The 17334-nt window shown below is 42.0% G+C and overlaps 1 protein-coding gene across 2 annotated transcripts; it reads right to left on the bottom strand.

The window, feature by feature from the left end:
• Window positions 1-1762: 1762 nt before the first annotated feature.
• On the bottom strand, window positions 1763-16333 carry Fetub (fetuin B). 2 transcript variants are annotated; one of them, XM_047564437.1, is made up of 8 exons: window positions 16159-16333; window positions 10181-10406; window positions 9730-9852; window positions 8243-8330; window positions 6218-6387; window positions 5409-5510; window positions 3248-3331; window positions 1763-2420 (listed from the first exon to the last, which is right to left on the bottom strand). In XM_047564437.1, the coding sequence occupies exons 2-8, from the start codon at window positions 10403-10405 to the stop codon at window positions 2049-2051; spliced, it is 1164 nt and encodes a 387-aa protein (XP_047420393.1). In that variant the 5' UTR covers window position 10406; window positions 16159-16333; the 3' UTR covers window positions 1763-2048. The 2 variants fall into 2 exon arrangements, with proteins under 2 accessions (XP_047420393.1, XP_047420392.1); XM_047564436.1 differs by lacking the exon at window positions 16159-16333 and having other exon boundaries at window positions 10181-10510.
• Between the last annotated feature and the right edge of the window lie 1001 nt (window positions 16334-17334).

The following is a 17334-nucleotide window of genomic DNA, read 5'->3' as shown; positions in this document are numbered from 1 at the left end:
TTTTTTTTATTTTAGTTAGTTTGGTTTTTTTGGGGGGGGGATGGGAGGATTGAATTCAGGGCCTTGTGCATGGTAGGCAAGTACTCTACTACTGAGTTACATCCCCAGTCTTTTTCTATTTTATTTCGAGACAGGATCTCCCTAAATTACACAGGCTGGACTTGAACTTGTGATCTTCCTGCTTCAGCCTCCCAATTAGCTGAGATTACAAGCGTGTGTCACCCTACCTGGCTAAGAAGTCACTTTTTAAAATGTATCAGCAGTAAATCTTAATACCACATAACTAGAAATGCCCAACATCAGAAGTTTCAGCAGAGGAGATTTGAAACCACTGATTATTTGAATATAAGGCCTCAAATGAGTAATGATTGTAGCACTTTGAAACTATTGAATAGGATTTGGATTAGTTAGCCTGTGTGGGGTTTGCAGGGTAAGAAAATATGGTCAAGAATGGAAAGCCAGAGAAACAGCAAGAGGCAAGCCAGAAAAGAACCTGAATCCGTACCTGAGGAGAATGATGAACCCAGGTTCCCTAGCTGACTAGTTTACCATTGGGTTCAAGGAACCAAAGGGAAGAGAAGACTGAAAGAAGGGAGGGAGGCAGGGAGAGGGCGCCATGTTTATGCGGTGCTCCTTTGCACATAAGGCAAGTGAGTTCAGCAGTGGCTGCATGGACACCAGGGCAGCTCTGCCAGGTGGCTCCTCCTCCACAGCTCCCATCCACACTGGGCATGGGTAAGCCAGCCTCTTCTCTTCATGCCGTCCCTGTAGTTGCTATTTTCCAGGAGCTTCAGCATCCCCTGTCCTTTCCTTACCTGGCCCATAAGCCTTCATTAAATGATCCTTCACTAATATATCTTCAGTTGAGCTATTTGATTGCCATTCTATTCTGCCTCTTTCCAGACCCTGACTGAACCCACATGACACCCCCTCCCCAACTTTTTGCTTATTATGGGTAACAAGTAAAAGTAAAAGAGCATGAGTGTTGCCTCTTATGTCAACTATGCTAAGGCCTGTGTGCCTCTTCTAAGAAATGACTGCCAGGATGGAGGGCAATCATTATACCTGCATGTCAAAAGTCAGATGCTGAGAGAGAGAGAGAGAGAGAGAGAGAGAGAGAGAGAGAGAGAGAGAGAGAGGGCGCGTGCACGTGTGTACATGCATATATGCAGATATATTTCTGATTAAGAGGAAATTTGGGCTTGTTTGTTTTTCTGGTACTGGGGATTGAATCCAGGGGTGCTTTACCACTGAGCTACATCCCCTACATCCCTAGCCCTTTTTATTTTCTGTTTTGAAACAGGGTCTCACTAAGTTGTCAAATCTGGCCTCTAACTTGTGATCCTCCTGCCTCAGCCCCACAAGACGCTGGGATTACAGGACAGTACCACCATGCCCAGCTGTCCCACTGTTTTTTAAGTATGAAAAAAGAAGACTACAATTGAATGTCATGATGGGCCCTTCAACTTCTGTTGTAAGAATCTGTAACAATGAGAACTGTTGTGTTCTGTTGTTTCCATAGGACCCTGTACAGGCCACAGCACACTTCTCTTCCATTTCAGTCGTCTGTTGAGGCCCAGAGACCTTCAGGCAGATGAAAAGAGGCAGCGTGTTGGAAATGACATGAGCAATACACAGCTAAACTTGGTCTTGTAAGCAAAGGGGAGATAAAGTTGCTGAGCCTATTTCTTGTACCTCTTGCACTTAGAGAAGTGTCGTTAGTCGTGAAGAGCTTTAGAACAGGGAGTTGAGCATACACATACACTGAAAGGATAAACATCTTTATAAATGAGAGGTTGAGGACACAAGAGGGGGCCTCTGTCCATGGCATAAGACCACAGTTTGGGAAAGGATGCAACCCACTTCCGGTGTCCAGAGGCCAAGGCAGCCTAAGTGGGAAGTCTCATTATTTCCATTTCCAGCCAATAATTGAGACCCAGAAGAATGAAGGCACACTTTATTAGCTACATCTGAACCCATTCTCTCTCCGTCCTGTCCCACCACCCCTCATCACATGAAATTTCCTCAAAGAAACTTCCCTGTGATTCTCAGGGTGGGAGGATAAGAGGGTTGGCATCTTGGGCAGGACCTGGGCACTTATCAGAGTGCTGATTTTTTGGGGGGAAAGGAAGGACAACCAACTTCTCCTCCTTGAGTCCTAGGAAGGACACATCCAGGGTATCTCCCTGGGGATTTGTGGTTAACTCCAGCTGCACTGGGAAGGCCTCCTGAGGGCCCTTTCCCTGGGAATCTTTAGGCTTCTCATCATCCAGGTCGGGGAGGTACTGGACAGATCCCGTTGGTGCAGTTTGGGAGGAAGACTTGGAGGAGGTTGCATTTTTCTTCCGGTGCTCTTCTACCTTGGGGAGGCTGGCAGGTCCCTGCTTAACGGCAGAGTTTTCACCTTCAGGGGCCTGAATCTGAAACGACAATGTTTCAAATGAAGAATTCCAAAGCCACACCTGGTAGCAGGCTAAGCTGGTCTGTGCTTTCCAGGAAGAACATTTTAAAAGGAGACCAGCTAGAGGGTGGGTCTCCTAGAGAAGGGGTTAAAAAGCAAAACAGGTGAGGGCCAGGGGAACCAAGGCCCGTAAAGGATTGACTGAAAGTCTAATTTCAGAGCCAAACAACTTTCCAGAGAGACTAAACGACTTACTCAAAGTCCCTGATGAACTGTCTCTCTGTTCCCAATAGTGGCAGCTGCAGGTACATTTTACTGGTATATTCTGTGCCAGGCCCTATACAATGCTCTTTGTCCAGTACTCTCACTTGTTCCTAGGGGATCTGAATGAGGGCACTGATTACAGTCCCATTCTATAGAGAGGAAGCAAGACTCAGACAGGCAGGTAAGTGCCTATAGCCATGTGGCTCATGGATACAGAACAGGACCAGAATCCAGGTGGCCCATCTCAACTCTACCAGCCTGCCTTGTGGTAAGTACTCAATAAACATCTCTGAAGAGGGATTGGATGTTTTCATGGATGACTTCTCCCTGAATTTTGGGGTAAGGTCTCTTAGGGAAACTGAGTTTAATGCTTCAGAGGCTCAATTCATCTGAGCTGTGTGTCTTCTTTATTCTGAAGGACTACAGTGTGACAGGTCTCTAATCAGCTACCACATGGGTGTGGCTTCAGGGTAGCCTGAGTGAAGTGGTCATCAGGGACCTTGGGAAAAATCAAAGGGGATGGGACGGTGGCTGCTAAATGTAAGTAATCAGCTCTTCACAAAAAGATAGATTAAAAAATACCTGTGATGTGAAGAAGTCACAAGTCACAGAGACCAACTTTTCTGAGTTTCCTTGAGTCAGACTACCTTTGCAAAGACCAATGGGCTGAAAGAAAGAAAATACAAAGCTACATTAACGTTTAAGACTATTGATGATCATACGTGGAAATCAAGGTGCTTTGGGCTTGTCTAGACATAGAGTTAATCAATATCTTATGTTCTTACCATAAAATGGCAGATTCTGAGCCAATTCTCTCTAAATTACCCCTAGAAATCACGTAAACTTGGTTCAAATTGCCTCCAATGATGGGAAATTCAGTATTCCTTGATGAACAGAACTCTGATTATTAGATCTTCTTTGTATTCAGCAGAAAGTTGTGACTATGCAACTTTACCTCTTGGTCTTAATTCTGTACAAAGCTTGTTTTTGTCTTTTAAATAAAATTTACTTCATCTTTTATTCAGCAGCCCTTAATGTATGTTCCACCTGAATTTCCTCTTCTCAGACAAAACCACTCCCAGTTCCTTCTATTCTATTTATATCAAAATAAATTCTATTTATATCTGTTCTGTTTATATCAAACTAAATAACTTTGTTTTCTTACTACAAATATAATAAACAGTTATCTAGAATATAGATAAAAGAAAATAAGTCGGGTATGGTGGCACATGCCCGCAATCCCAGCAACCTGGGAGGTCAAGGCATAAGGATCACAAGTTCCAGGTCAAACTTCACAACTAACTGAGACCCTAAGCAATTTGGTGTGACCCTGTCCAAAAATAAAAGATCAAAAGGACTGGGGATGTGGCTCAGTGGTAAAGCACTCCCGGGTTCAATTTCCAGAGCCAAAAAATTTAAAAAAGAAAGAAAGAAAATAGAAAAAACCTGTACTTGTTCCCTGCAATGATTTGATTTCTTTTCCAAACTTTTTTCATATCTATCTATCTATCTATCTATCTATTGTTTCTACAAAACTAGGATTATATTATACATATTACTTTATAACTATTTTGTCACTGAGCAGTATATATATTATGAAAAGCACCTTATGGGAGTGTGGTAAGAATGAAGGAAAGAAGGACTGTATAGAGGGAAAAGAGGGGGGGGAGGGGTGGGGGGAAGGGAAAAAAATAATGAATCAAGCATCATTGCCCTATGTAAACGTATGATTACACAAATGGTATGCCTTGACTCCATGTACAAATAGAGAAACAACATGTATCCCATTTGTATACAATAATAATAAAAAAAATAAAAAAAAGAAAAGCACCTTATGGCATTGGATATTCTTCTGTGATTATGTTTATAATGGCTACCTAGTATTCTGCTGTATTATCTAGCAAGCTCTTTTGTAGGACAAATACATTTAATATAATTTTTAAAAATATCTAGCTATATCTTTTCACATATCTCTAGATAATTCCTTAGAGCAAATTCCTAGAAGAGGAATTGTAGACTCAGAGTATGTACATTTTCAAGTATAGCAGGATATTATAATAAATTAGCAGTTTCCAGGGGCACACTGTAGGGGGCAGCAATGAGGAATGACTGTTAATGGCTATGAGATTTCTTTTGGAAGCTGATGAAAACATTCTAATATAATGAAGTGTTGGTGGCACAACTCTGTGAATATACTAAAAACCAGGAATTGTACACCTTAAAAGAATGAATTTTATGGTGCAAGAATTATGTTGTAATTCAGTCGTTACTGTGAATATGGGGGAAATTGCTCTGGGTGCATTTTGCCAAGTTTTATTTCAACACATTGTACAAATTTACATTCCTACCAGTGGTGTCTCAGATGGCTTCAAGTTGCCTTCCCCATTATGGATGCTTTCTTTGACTTTTTATTTGGCTTAATCTTTCTTAAAGAGTGGTCCAAGGAATGGAACACCATGGTGTATTCTAAATGTAACCAGATTTGTTCAGATAGAAGTAGGATCATCACCAGTTCCTCTGTATTTCACAGCCCCCATGACCACTTTTTGCAATGGCATCATATTGCTAATGAAAACCCCTCAATGCTTCTAGGCCTGCCTGATTTCTAACTAGGCAGTTGCTTCTTAAGGGGAAGAAAAGCAGCACATGCGTTGCAACATTTTATGTAAGATTTATGTTCCAAATACTTAGAGATGACTGTGAACAGGAATCTTAAATTATGAAGACATTCTGGAACACTCACCACAGAATCAGAGGATTGGAATGAACAGTTGCTGGCCTGGGATTTGGTACATGGTGACTCTTTGACTAGGTATTCCACAAAGTAAGTAGGGTCAAACACCCACTGTCACGAGACAAGAGTAGAGATGTTTAAACTAAACCTTGTGACACAGGGAAAAGACTCAGGTTTGCAGCATTACATTCACAGAAAGGATACATCTCCAGAGGCATTGCCAACACATCCATTGTCCCTGCAAGTCCTCACAGATCAAAGCAGGTACTATAATTTTATTATTTAGAAAACGTGATCAACATACCTTTCTTTAGGATTAGAATGGGCCCTAAACACTTTCCCTTAGTGAGCTTATTTTTCCTCATATAGATTTGTCTTTCAGTTTTTTTCATATGAAAGATATCAACATAACCAAATAGAAATGAAACTCCCTTTCCCCTAATTCATAGATCTCAACCTCTCCCCTGGGCCTTACCATGAGTACCTGTTGTCTTGCTAAGTGGTCCATGGTCAGTCAGATATGAACACTAGCAGTAACTAGTGAACCTAGGTAGAACCCCCCCCAATGAGACTATTAATCCATTTTTCCTCTGCCTTCTGGTTGATGAAGTAAAATCGAGTCACATGACTCATAGAAACGCCATGGGATAACAGAAGCTGAAACATGATTTAATGTGTATTAGATCTACCAAGAAAGGGAATGTAGAGAGGCTCTTGGGTTCTCATCAAAAAGAGTGCCTGGACATTCTCCTTTCAGCTCAGGAATCTATGCTGTTATGGGATACACTGTGTAGCTGACCTGCTCATCTTAGCCTTACCTGACTTGATGCCCTGGTGACTTTGACGAGAGAATACTGCTTTGAGGTGCTCTCATTGTTGTATTTTGCAAGAGACTCTCTGGCAGCTTCTAGAATACTGGGATCCGACCCGTCAGTGAGGATGGGGTTTGGGCAGTCAGGGCACATATCATTAAGTTTTCTTCGAGAAACTATTGACATCAATGAGAATAGTTTTAAAAATATTATGAATTTTTCAAGCCTTTAAATTGTCATAAATCATATGAAGCAAAGATTGAATAGAAAAGATAAGGGTAGAGTATAAAAGAGATTTTCTGGAAAAGAAATTAGCTGTTGGCATAGAGTTTTCTGTGATGAGTAGTCTTACTTTTACAAAGAAATCAAAGCAAGATTGTTTTCACCTAACACAAATTTATCGACTCCAGGAATTGTGCTCAAAGACAACATAGTTCACTATATTGATAAAAGACAGACCTCCCTCAACTAATTTAATGCCTCCCCATCTTTACCTCTGTAAAGTAGATCAAATGCCTTTAAAAGGTTGGGATTTCATTATTGCTATGTTGTATTTCTTTTTTAGTCCTTATTACCTAGTATAATATCTTACATAGAGTGAGTGTTTACTACATGCTTATAGATTCAGTAAAAGACATTATGGAAGGTGGAAACACACCCTTTTGGGTTAGAAAATGTAAGTGAGCAAGAAAACAAAATTGATCAAATCACCATGTGACTAATGGTAGAACCACAATTTCTGTTTGACAGGAGCTGAGGATGACAAATCTATTCTGGAAATCAGGCTAGGGAATTTGCATTAAAACTGTTTTTGCAGAGAAAAGACATTGCTTTGATTGATTGTATATTTGGGGATTGAGGAAGATTAGTGGGGAGTTATGTCCAAAGCTTGTCACTCCTGCATCATCCCCACCTGTCCCTTCCTAACTCTCAGAGCCCTGGTGCCTAGGACTTCCATGAAAGTACTGAGACTATTTATCAGTTTTTATCCTCTAAATTATTTTAGATGAGTATTGTCTTCACAACCAGGAACCTTAAGCTGTGGCTAATACAAGGTGTGTTCTGTTGCCTTGTTACTTAAAGGAACCAACTATATTGTTATCAACTGGATCATGTTCGAAATGCAGGATCCCAGGTTCTGGCCAGGCCTATGGAATTGGAATCTGCACTTTAACAAGATCCTCAAGGGGAGTCACAGGCACACAGCAGCTTGATAAGGACCCATATCCTATCTTTCCATGCTACGAGTGCTAGCTTTCCAAGGACTTTCCCCTGTGGAAAGAGGATACAGAATGATGCATGTGCATATTTCAAGTGTCACCAGTTCCCATGCTATTATTTTATATATTCAATAACGTGAGTGACTTCTTCAACTTGATAGGAACTAGGGCATATGTAGCAGGGGAAAAGATAAAATACTCCACATTATGAAAAGATATAAGACTTCAAATCAAAGTGGTACATGGTCTGTGCTCCATGACTGGTATAGACAGTTTTATAGGAATGTAAAACAAGAGAGCACCCCTCCTTTTTTTGAATAGGGAAGAATGTGGAAAAACCAGTATAGGTGGTGTTCCTTAAAGAATTGGTAGGAGTTCCAAGGGCAGAGGTCACCACAGGAGGATATACTCAGTGAAGGGAGAGGAATAAGGAAGAGGCAGGACAGTGGAAAGTACAGTGTGTGTTCAGATAATACTGAGGCATCCGGTTTAATGGAATTTCAGGAAAATAATGGCAGAGATAATGGGAAAGGAGTCTGGGGACCAGTTATAGAGAATGTGTCATTTATATAGTACTAAAAATTTAGAATTTAATGCAGGACATTAACATAGAACTATTGAAGGTGATTTAGGAAGATTAATTGTAGAAAAAGAAGCAGTGTAAGTTGAATTTCAGTAGGGAGGTGAGGAGTGGAAGTTTAAGCAATACAAAGCAAGGATAGAAGAAACTATATACACTCTTGGCGGAGCCCTGTTTAAACAATCTTTTCCATCTTTCATTAAAATTAACAAAATCATTGTGATCTCTTACCTGGGCGAAGAGTACAGTTATAAGCAGGTAAATAGAGAACTCTTCTTGGCTGGTTAATGTAAAACATTGCTTTACATTGGCCATAAGCCTGGAATCAATAAGTACATTTTACAATAAGGTTGATTTAAAACCATAAGCATTGAAAATACTCCCCAAATTGGAATTTGGAGGTTTCATTGTAAAGTAATAAGAAACTCAAAATCAAATTCTGTGGCTAGGCTGGGAAGAACTGCAGTTGATCATCAAACTGTTGAACCACTTTCTGGAACAAAGTGAGCTATACTTCTAACCTCCCTCAGAGTTAGGCGTTGGTCACTGAATTCTAACCACAGGAAGTGTACCCACTTTCCCGTCTGGCACGTTCTATTCTCTATGCTCTTTCTCTTGAAAGACACAGCTGAGCCTGGTGACCATGGAAACCGAGAGTTGAAGGTGGCAGAGGAACCCCAGCATGGGAGCAATCCAGGCCTCCAAATCACTCCTGGAGTAAACCCCTCCCCCACCTCCACCTGCCTCTGCTCAGAAACTTCTATTTTCAACTCTGCATGAATGAGAAATAAACTTCTATCATATTAGAGTCAGGATGTGCTTTTTAGTGTATGTGTTGTCATAGTGTCGCCATAACAAATATACAAACAACAGGGTAAACAGACTATTTGTTTTTCAAAATCAGGTGCATGTTGACAAATTTGGTTAAATGATTAGAAAAGATCTTTTTTTTAAGGCCCCTATAATCTTCATTTGTTTATTTATTTTTGGGTCCCCCTTAAGCTGCTATCCCCCTGTGGTTAATCATTCATATCTTTCTCTATGCAAAAACTTAAAAATATATATGCGCGCATATATATTTAGAAAAGATATTTTGATCAAAACTTATACTTTTAAACACATCACCATCACGCATTCCTGTTATGCAGTTCATATCCATATTGGAAATAATCACAGCATGACCGAAAATCAAATCAAAACTAATTCTATTATTTTCAAATCTCTTCAATGGTCATTTTAGAAAGGATCAATTCTGAGGCCCATTAGGTTCTATGGTTACAGAAAACCCTTCCTTGGCACCCTTGAGAGTCCCCATACAGTGAGCCATCCCTTTTCCTAGCCTCAAGTCTCATGTTAGCATTTACTAAAACAAAATAAAGCAATATAAAATGGAAAAGATCTCCCTTCATTGCTTCTGCTGTCTATCTTAACCTCATTTCCAGAATCTTTACCTCAGATCTTTCTTTCACAATTTAGACACTGGCTTAAAACCTACAGTTTGGAGGTAGAAAATCATTTGGAGGCAACTTTTCAACTCTAGCCAGCATTATCCTAATGGGTCTTCTCAGACATATTGCTGGTTAAATTTGGTTCTGTTCACAGCCTTAGAATAAGCAAGCACATGATACCTTGTCCAGGAAATTATAAAGAGGACTATTTAAAAAATGGCAGATATTGAACCATCTTCACCCTATAGAAAGAGGAACCTAGTTTCTTACCTGACAACAAACATTTACTGACCCATGAAGGACCCCGCAGTCCTCCCCTGTCTTCTTGCTCAGCACATGGCAGTTGGATTCCACAACGTCCAGCGTGAGGTAGAACAGGGATCCCAGGCCTTCCTGTGAGAAGGGGTGGAGAGACACACCACATCCCACATGGAACAGAAACCCATGAAGACCGGATAAAACTGCCCCTGGTTTATGGGAGAACCAAAGGACATGAGGTTTATGAAGATGCCTTATAAACTTAGACAGGTGTCAGAGGAGGACCACAGAGCACTTGTTCCCAGTGAGAGCATCATCCAGTCCCTGGCAGAGGAGGACCCAGCATTCTCAGCAGGGTGTCCAATTTGAAAAGCACCTGCCAACTGAGAGTTCCCATCCCTCTGGCCCATCTCTGTAGCCTGTCCAAATGCCTATCTCAGAAGTAGGGTTGTCTATTACTTGCCTGTCTGTGTTCCCAGACATCGTGCACTCGGTTGAGGGCCAACACATAGCCATCCTTTTGTTCTTTGTTGACATCCTGTAGGGCAAAGCCTGCAATTGCCAGCACATCTGAGTCATTGCAGCCCCGAGGAAGCAGAGGCGAGGATTTGAGGACCTCTTGGGGTGGAGACCCAGTCCTGCAGCATGTGGCCAGGATACAGAGTACCAGCAGTCGGAGCAGACCCATTCTGTGGGGAACAAGGCCCAGGGCAGGTCAATCTGTGAAACTGCAAGGACAAACTGTTCTGCGGGGCTCGTCAAGGCAGACCTGAGCCATTTATCATCTTAATCTGAATGATTGACCAGGATTTGCAATACTATATCCTAACTTATTACCTTGAATTCTGAACAAGTATTTCCCTGAGTCAGTACTTTGGATAGGATTTGCCAATGTTGTAACCTTGTATCAAGCAAGGTTGATCAAGGTTGTATCAAGCAATCAATCTTGTATTCATGTGTGCATATAAACAAATTTAAGTTTCTTAGCCCTTTCCCCAAAAATCATAGCAAACATTTGGTCAAGGTTAGTATGAAGTTATGATTAGATTCTCCACCTAAATCAGAATTTGGGGGGCTATCACTTTCTTCCTCATTGCTGGTCTCCTCAGCAACACATTTAATTCAGGCAGTAGCACAAGGTCATGGGAGCCTGATAGACCCTGTGAGTTCAGACTTGCCAGCCAACCTCCTGTGTTCACCTTTCATGTTAGACCAGAAAGGCAGCTCCGTCATCTACCACAAGCACAGGGGAGTTCCTAATACTCTTGGGCATCTGACTGGAAAATGTTCTAATTATTAACCTCATTTAGGTTAATTTAAGCCAAAGACTGTATTTAAGGGAAAAAAGGCTAATGAGACATCAAAAGTTCTCACATCATACTCCAGGACTATTCTTCTTCTATGGAGCTATATGGAAGCAAATTCATTAAGGTGCTAAAACCATCTACTACTGAGAGAAAGACAATGATGGGGGGTAGGCTGGAACACTGGCCAGATAATGGTTGGGACTCTTGCCTCCTCTTTAAACTTGTTTGGGGTCCAGGAAGGTTCTACTTATTGAGGCTGTATGAAAGACAATTATCTTTTTTAAATGTTTACTTTCAAACACACACACACACACACCAGCTATAGTTTCTCATGGAAAAAAAATAAAAAAATCCAAGACAAAAGGGAGTCTCTAGATTAGGTGATCTCCAAAGGTGTTCCTGGAAACCACGCCCACGAAAGGAGCAGCACCCATTCCCTGCCTGCTTCTCTACCTCCCGCCCCACCTCCCCCATGTCCAACTCCCTGTCTTGTCCAGGGGTTCTGTGTTCAAATTGGTTTGGGAACCATTACATCCATCATTGTGCAGTCTTGGAGAGTCTCCATATATATATTAAAAGCTCTCAAAAGTTTTGGGGAGATGAAAACCATTTAAGCCACTTTTTCCTACACTTACTTGACTATGAGAAAGCTTTTCATTAGTATCACCTATCATTAATTCACAAAGATATTCTGGGAATTTACATACTAGCAGATTAGGATAGATATCTGTGAGGGTTTTTTGATGAGACAGGTCAGAGAGACCAAAGATTTTAACTGGAAATAGAGATTTTTCTAAATAGATTGAAAGAAATGTCCCTCTGGCCTGAACAAAAACTCAGGATGTAGTAATCCATGGCTGATAGAGTGAACTAAATATAAGCTAGACATTTAATAGTTCTAAAGCATCTATGTTTACTTAAAATTTTGCTTGTACGTTAAACAAATATAATGGCCTGTGTTGCAGGATATACCAATGTGATTGGTAATTGTGATAAAATTAAAATTTTGAGTGGAAACAAGTTTTTTTTCTCATTCAATAGCTGTGCTTGTGGACAGGGAAGTCATGTTATCTGGGTCACCAACTGGGTGGTAGCACATAAACTCACTGAAAACTACTCTTAGAGATAATTTAATAAGTCAACCAGCATATTTTCCAGATGAGAAAACAGGTTCAGGAAGGTAGAGTGCCTAAACAAAAAAAGTCATAAATAAATTAATGGCAGAACCAGTATAGGAACCTTCTCGTTTAGAATTCTTCTCATTGGGTCAACACGATAGCAATGGACTAATTGTAGTTCAATGACCTATTGAATGAACTTGGGAAACCACTTACCTGCTGTGAACCTCCATAGCCAAATTTGTCAAATGAGTGAATCTTTAACACCTGCCTCAGAAATTATCCACGTGGAAGACCAGACCCAGAGCTTGGCATGCGGTGCTAGCTCTTGACAATCACCATAGCTGCCTGTAATTCAGCAAGCACTTACTGAGCAACTCTACCATGCTCTCAGGAATCGAAGGTTAGACCAACCTAGTTTGCAAATGTCCCCCAAAGTCCAGGTGTTTGAAACCATCCCTGATGCAACAGTGTTGAGAGGTGGGACCCTTAAAAGGTGATAGTAATGAAGGCCCTGCCCTCGCAAATGGCCTCCTGGAAGTATCACAGAGTGGGTGTGTTATGAAAGTGAGGTCAGCCTCTTCTTGCCCTCCTTCTCCCTGGCCCTTCTGCCTTCTGCCATGGGACAACACAGCAAAGAGGAAGGCCCTCTCCAGCCCTGGCACCTTGACCTTGGATTCCCAGCCTCCAGAACTTTGAGAAATAAATCTGTTCTTGCTAAGATCCCAGGAATGTTGTTATAGCAGCACAAAATGGACAAAGACTAATAAAATTAAGAAGATACAGTCCTAACTAATTTCTGAAAGTAAATAAGTACTTTTTGAGGATTGTTTTACAGATGCAGATTCTAAGTTCTTCAGAGGTGGATTGTCAGCATGGCTTTCAAATGAGAACAATATGAGGAAAATGTACACGGAAACCAGAAATGGGTACTGTTTAAAAAATTCTAATAGAGAGCCCATTGGACTGGAGAGGCTCTGGCACTTTAAATTCCTACAGGAACAAATCAAAGCCCAATGTAAACAGAAACCTGAAACTTGAAACTGAACTGATCAAAAACTACCAATTAACCTCTAGCTAGACCTTTCCACTCCAACCCAGCAAAACTGTTTTCTTTGTTTTGCTTCTGCAGAAACTTTATAAAAAGTTTCCCCTCCCATTATTTCTGGCAAAGTGCCAGCTATCTCAGTCCAGTGCTACCCTGGTTCATGAATCCCTGAATGCTCAAATAAATTCTAAAATTTAAAGATGTTCAAGTTTTTCTACTTATCAGGGTGGAAACAGACTTTCCAATTCTGGGGTAAAATGAAGTTAATTTTGCAATAAGTACACAAACATTCTCTGAGCTGCTTCAGGAGGTGGGTATGGGGTAAGAGGAAATGACCCAGTCCCATAGGTGAAGGCCACTAGTGTAGTTACAGCAAAGGCAGGACAAAAACAGATTAAAAGGGACCGAATGCTGACTCAATGGTCAAATAGACTTCAACACAGATCCTGGATCAGCCTGATCTGTGTGAGCTGGGCTTAGTGGCAAAACCTTTCGGAAATGCAGTTTACTCCTCTGTTAAGTCAGGTTTAGACAGTTTGCTGAGAGCCCTTTCAGTGCTAATGCGAAGGTGTTCCTGCATTGCTTTGCACGTGACTTCATCCTGTCCCCAGAAGATGCCACTTCTCAGGTCCATCAAGAGGGACCTTTTTCACCACCACCCATGGATCTGGGTTGCAGAGTAGTCTCAACAACCTGAGCCCAGTTCTTTCTAAGGTGCAGAGTATGGGAGCCATGGCACATGGCAGGGGCAAGAGGCCAGTCTTTGGAGTCGGCAAGTTCTGGTTTAAATTCTGCTACTGCCACAGTGTGGTAAAGGATCTGAGACCATGGGCATGCCATCTGATTTAGTTTCCTTTTCTGAAAAACAATGATGCTCCCGGAGTGTGCACATATGTGCAGAAAGAGGACAACATATTTCCTCTTTACCTAGAGGCTCTGGCCAGGCCCACATATATTTGGTTCCTACCATATGTGGGGACAACTTCAGTATCAGTATAGAATTATAGTTTCAGCAGAGGAGTAAAGAGTGAGACTTTGGAACAGATCAACCTGGGTTCAAAACTTGCTTGTGGTTTAGTGTAACTGCCAAATTCAGCACCATCCGGTAGAAATGCAACATAAATCACATTAATTCTATAGTTTTCTATTAGTTGCATTAAAGAGTTGAAAGAAATAAAGCTAATTTTAATAATATTTTGTTTAATGCAATCTCTCCAAAATACTATTTCATATATGTGATCAATATACAAAAATTATGAATGAGACAGTTTACATTCTTTGTTTCACACCATACCATGCTTCTGTTTAGACTACGCATGTCGAAGGTGTTCAAGAGTCAGATATGGCCACCTTCTTAGACAGCCTAGGACTAGCCCATGGAGCCTCAGATTCCTGTGGTGCAAAAAGGAAGGTAGCAGGAGCATCCCTCTCCGAGGCGTGGTAAGGACTGGTCACAGGAGTGGTAATGTGTTTAGCAAGAGGCTGGAGCACATGACACCCAGGAACAGTGATCACTGTTCATGCTGTGACTGTACCTATGGTCCTCACCTTGTCTTACTCAGCACCCATTCCCCTGTGACTGTGCCAGTGGCCTTTTCTGAGTCCAGAGAAAGGGAAGTCATCACACCTGAATGGATTTACCCCCAGAGGAGAGCCAGGTTAGAGGAAATGGGCAATTGTCCTTGAGTGAAGAGGGGCTCTAGGGGGCATCCTGCCCACCTGCCTTCTGACAGTGGTGTGATTCAGGACAGCGATTTAGGATTGTTGACTTTAAAAAAGGGAGAAGTTAGACAGGTGAGGCTTTGCTTGGGGCAGAGCTGGGAGATGTGCAGCACTGGTGGGGGATTAGAGGAAGTTAGAGGCACCTGAGAGGGCAAGGTGTAAACTGAGGCAAATTATTCAGCAGCCACAGCTCTAAAATATCAGGCTAGTGTTGCCCTGGCTAAAGATGGTCCATGTAATGCGTTTGTTTATCTTTCTCTGTCTCCTTTCTTCCCTTTATCTTTTCTCCTTTCACAAACCCAGAATGAACAACAGCTGAGGCCCAGCATCATCCCTAACACTGATGACTCTCAGTATGCACCCAGCCCTGTGCGCTCCTTCTCTCATTTAAGCCCATGACCAACCAGGACTATGAGGTCACTCTTAATCCCACTAAACAAATGAGGATACTGAGGAACAGGGAGGTTACGTGACTGGCCCAAGGTCTCAGAACCAAGGTTTTCATTTGAGCACTACGCCTTCAGAGAGGTAGGCACAGTTCTTGCCCTCAAGGAATGAATACTAGGAAAGCAATAGATGAGAAGCTCATTCCTCTGGGACAGTCAAGATGGGTTTCCTGGAGGAGGTCACGTTCCATCTGGGGCTTGAAGAACAAATAGGAATATGCCTGATGGCAAACAGGGCTGGTAGGAGCAGCACAGTAAGAGAAAGAAATGTTACCAGTCTTCTTGTGTCCCCCCAACCCTTCCAGCCGTCCCCGCTCTATAAACTGTGATGGTGTTTGTTGCTCCCAACCCACTCAGTAGCCTCAGGTCACCTTTGAACAGTCTATTGCCAACTACTTCCATAAGTACCTTATGTTTAGAACCTCCCTCTCTCCTACTTTAATCAATCATGTTTAGGTAATGCATGAAAAAATTTAGAATGTCTAGAGCACATTTTTTAGTATCAGATACATTCTTCAGGCGAAACTGTCTCATAGCATCAAAAGGGTGATTTCCTGCAAGAATCTTCATTTCCTGCACAGATTCCAGGTGCGACTAAGCTGGATTCAAATCCCAGCTTGGCATTCAGCAGCCATGACCAAGGATGAGTTTCCCACCCTACCTGAGGCCACAGTTCTTCCATAGGATGGATGTAGGATCAGGTAAGGCCAGATGCACACAGTTTACACTCAGTGTCTCATCAAAGAGATTCTAAAAGATATGAAAGGCAGAGAGATCTCCAATCCACATCTCATACTCACAGTAGGGCTGGTCTATGACAAGAGATGGCAAGGAGTCTTGGTCACAGTCCTCTTTGGGTAGTGGCACTCAGGACAGGGCCTCGGCCTTGCAGCTCTTACAGTTGGGCTTTCCTGAGGACCCAGAGTCATTCAGGCCTGGAGTCTGACTCACATTAACCCTCTACCCAAGCAACCGATGTATAAACCAGAAGCTTGTTTGTTAAATTACACTGGAGAGGGATCCCTCTCCTAGGATTTCCTGCTAGACAACGCTAACAAGTTCTTTTTTCTGGTCACCCTTTTATACCCTGAAAACAGACTGCACTGTCACTTCCAAACTCCCGGGAACAATACAGTGCTTACAGGATTCCAGCGCCAGGTGTACACTCTGAATCCTGAATTGGAGGCGGGGTCCCAGGCACAAAGGCTAAACTTTAATTAGGTTCAGTGTGTTGCTGAGGAGCCGCCCAGCACCTTGTTCAGATGAGGGCATTTCCCAATTTACTTCACCAGCATCTTTACAAGCCAACTCAGAGCTGCAGCACCCGGCAGGCGGCTTCCGAGAGGTGCTGGTGCTGATCAGTCAGCTCTCTCACACTAACCAATGGGTGGCACTGGCTGCCTGTGACAGCGTGCTAGGCACTGTGCTAACTTCCAGGTGCTTATCCCTGGCCTCTCCAGGTGAGGCTTTGTTGGAGGTATCTTGATTCTATTTGACAGTTGTCACCTGAAGCATGTGTCTTTTCTAATGCCCCACATGTGACAACATCTGCCAAGTGAACAGAACCAGGATCTGACTGCAACACAGGTTCTCGTGGAGGCCACGGGTCTGATGGGTCTGACGCACTTGCTTTCGGTGGGAGCTCAGCTTTGATTCAGCTGTTTCTCTCTGGGTTTGGCTTGAATATTGGGAGTTAAGAAGATTCAGATGAAGAAATGAAAATACATGATGGCAGGTAAAGTTGAAAGGATCAAGGGAAAGGTATGGGCAATGGAGATCTCGCCAAATCTCATTACAGGGAGGGATATGTAGCAATAATGAAAAGAAAATTTTTAGTATAAATAAAAGACACAAATAAATTACTCAAAATTACCAGTACTGTTTTCAGTACTATTTTATGCATAGTTTTGACTTTTGGAATCACAATACTGTTTTACATTTTTGGAACAATAAAATTCAACCAACAAAATTGAGAG

Source organism: Sciurus carolinensis, chromosome 9 (assembly GCF_902686445.1).
Source record: "Sciurus carolinensis chromosome 9, mSciCar1.2, whole genome shotgun sequence".
In the NCBI taxonomy this organism is placed as follows: Eukaryota; Metazoa; Chordata; class Mammalia; order Rodentia; family Sciuridae; genus Sciurus; species Sciurus carolinensis.
This window is presented reverse-complemented; position numbering and strand designations above follow the sequence as displayed.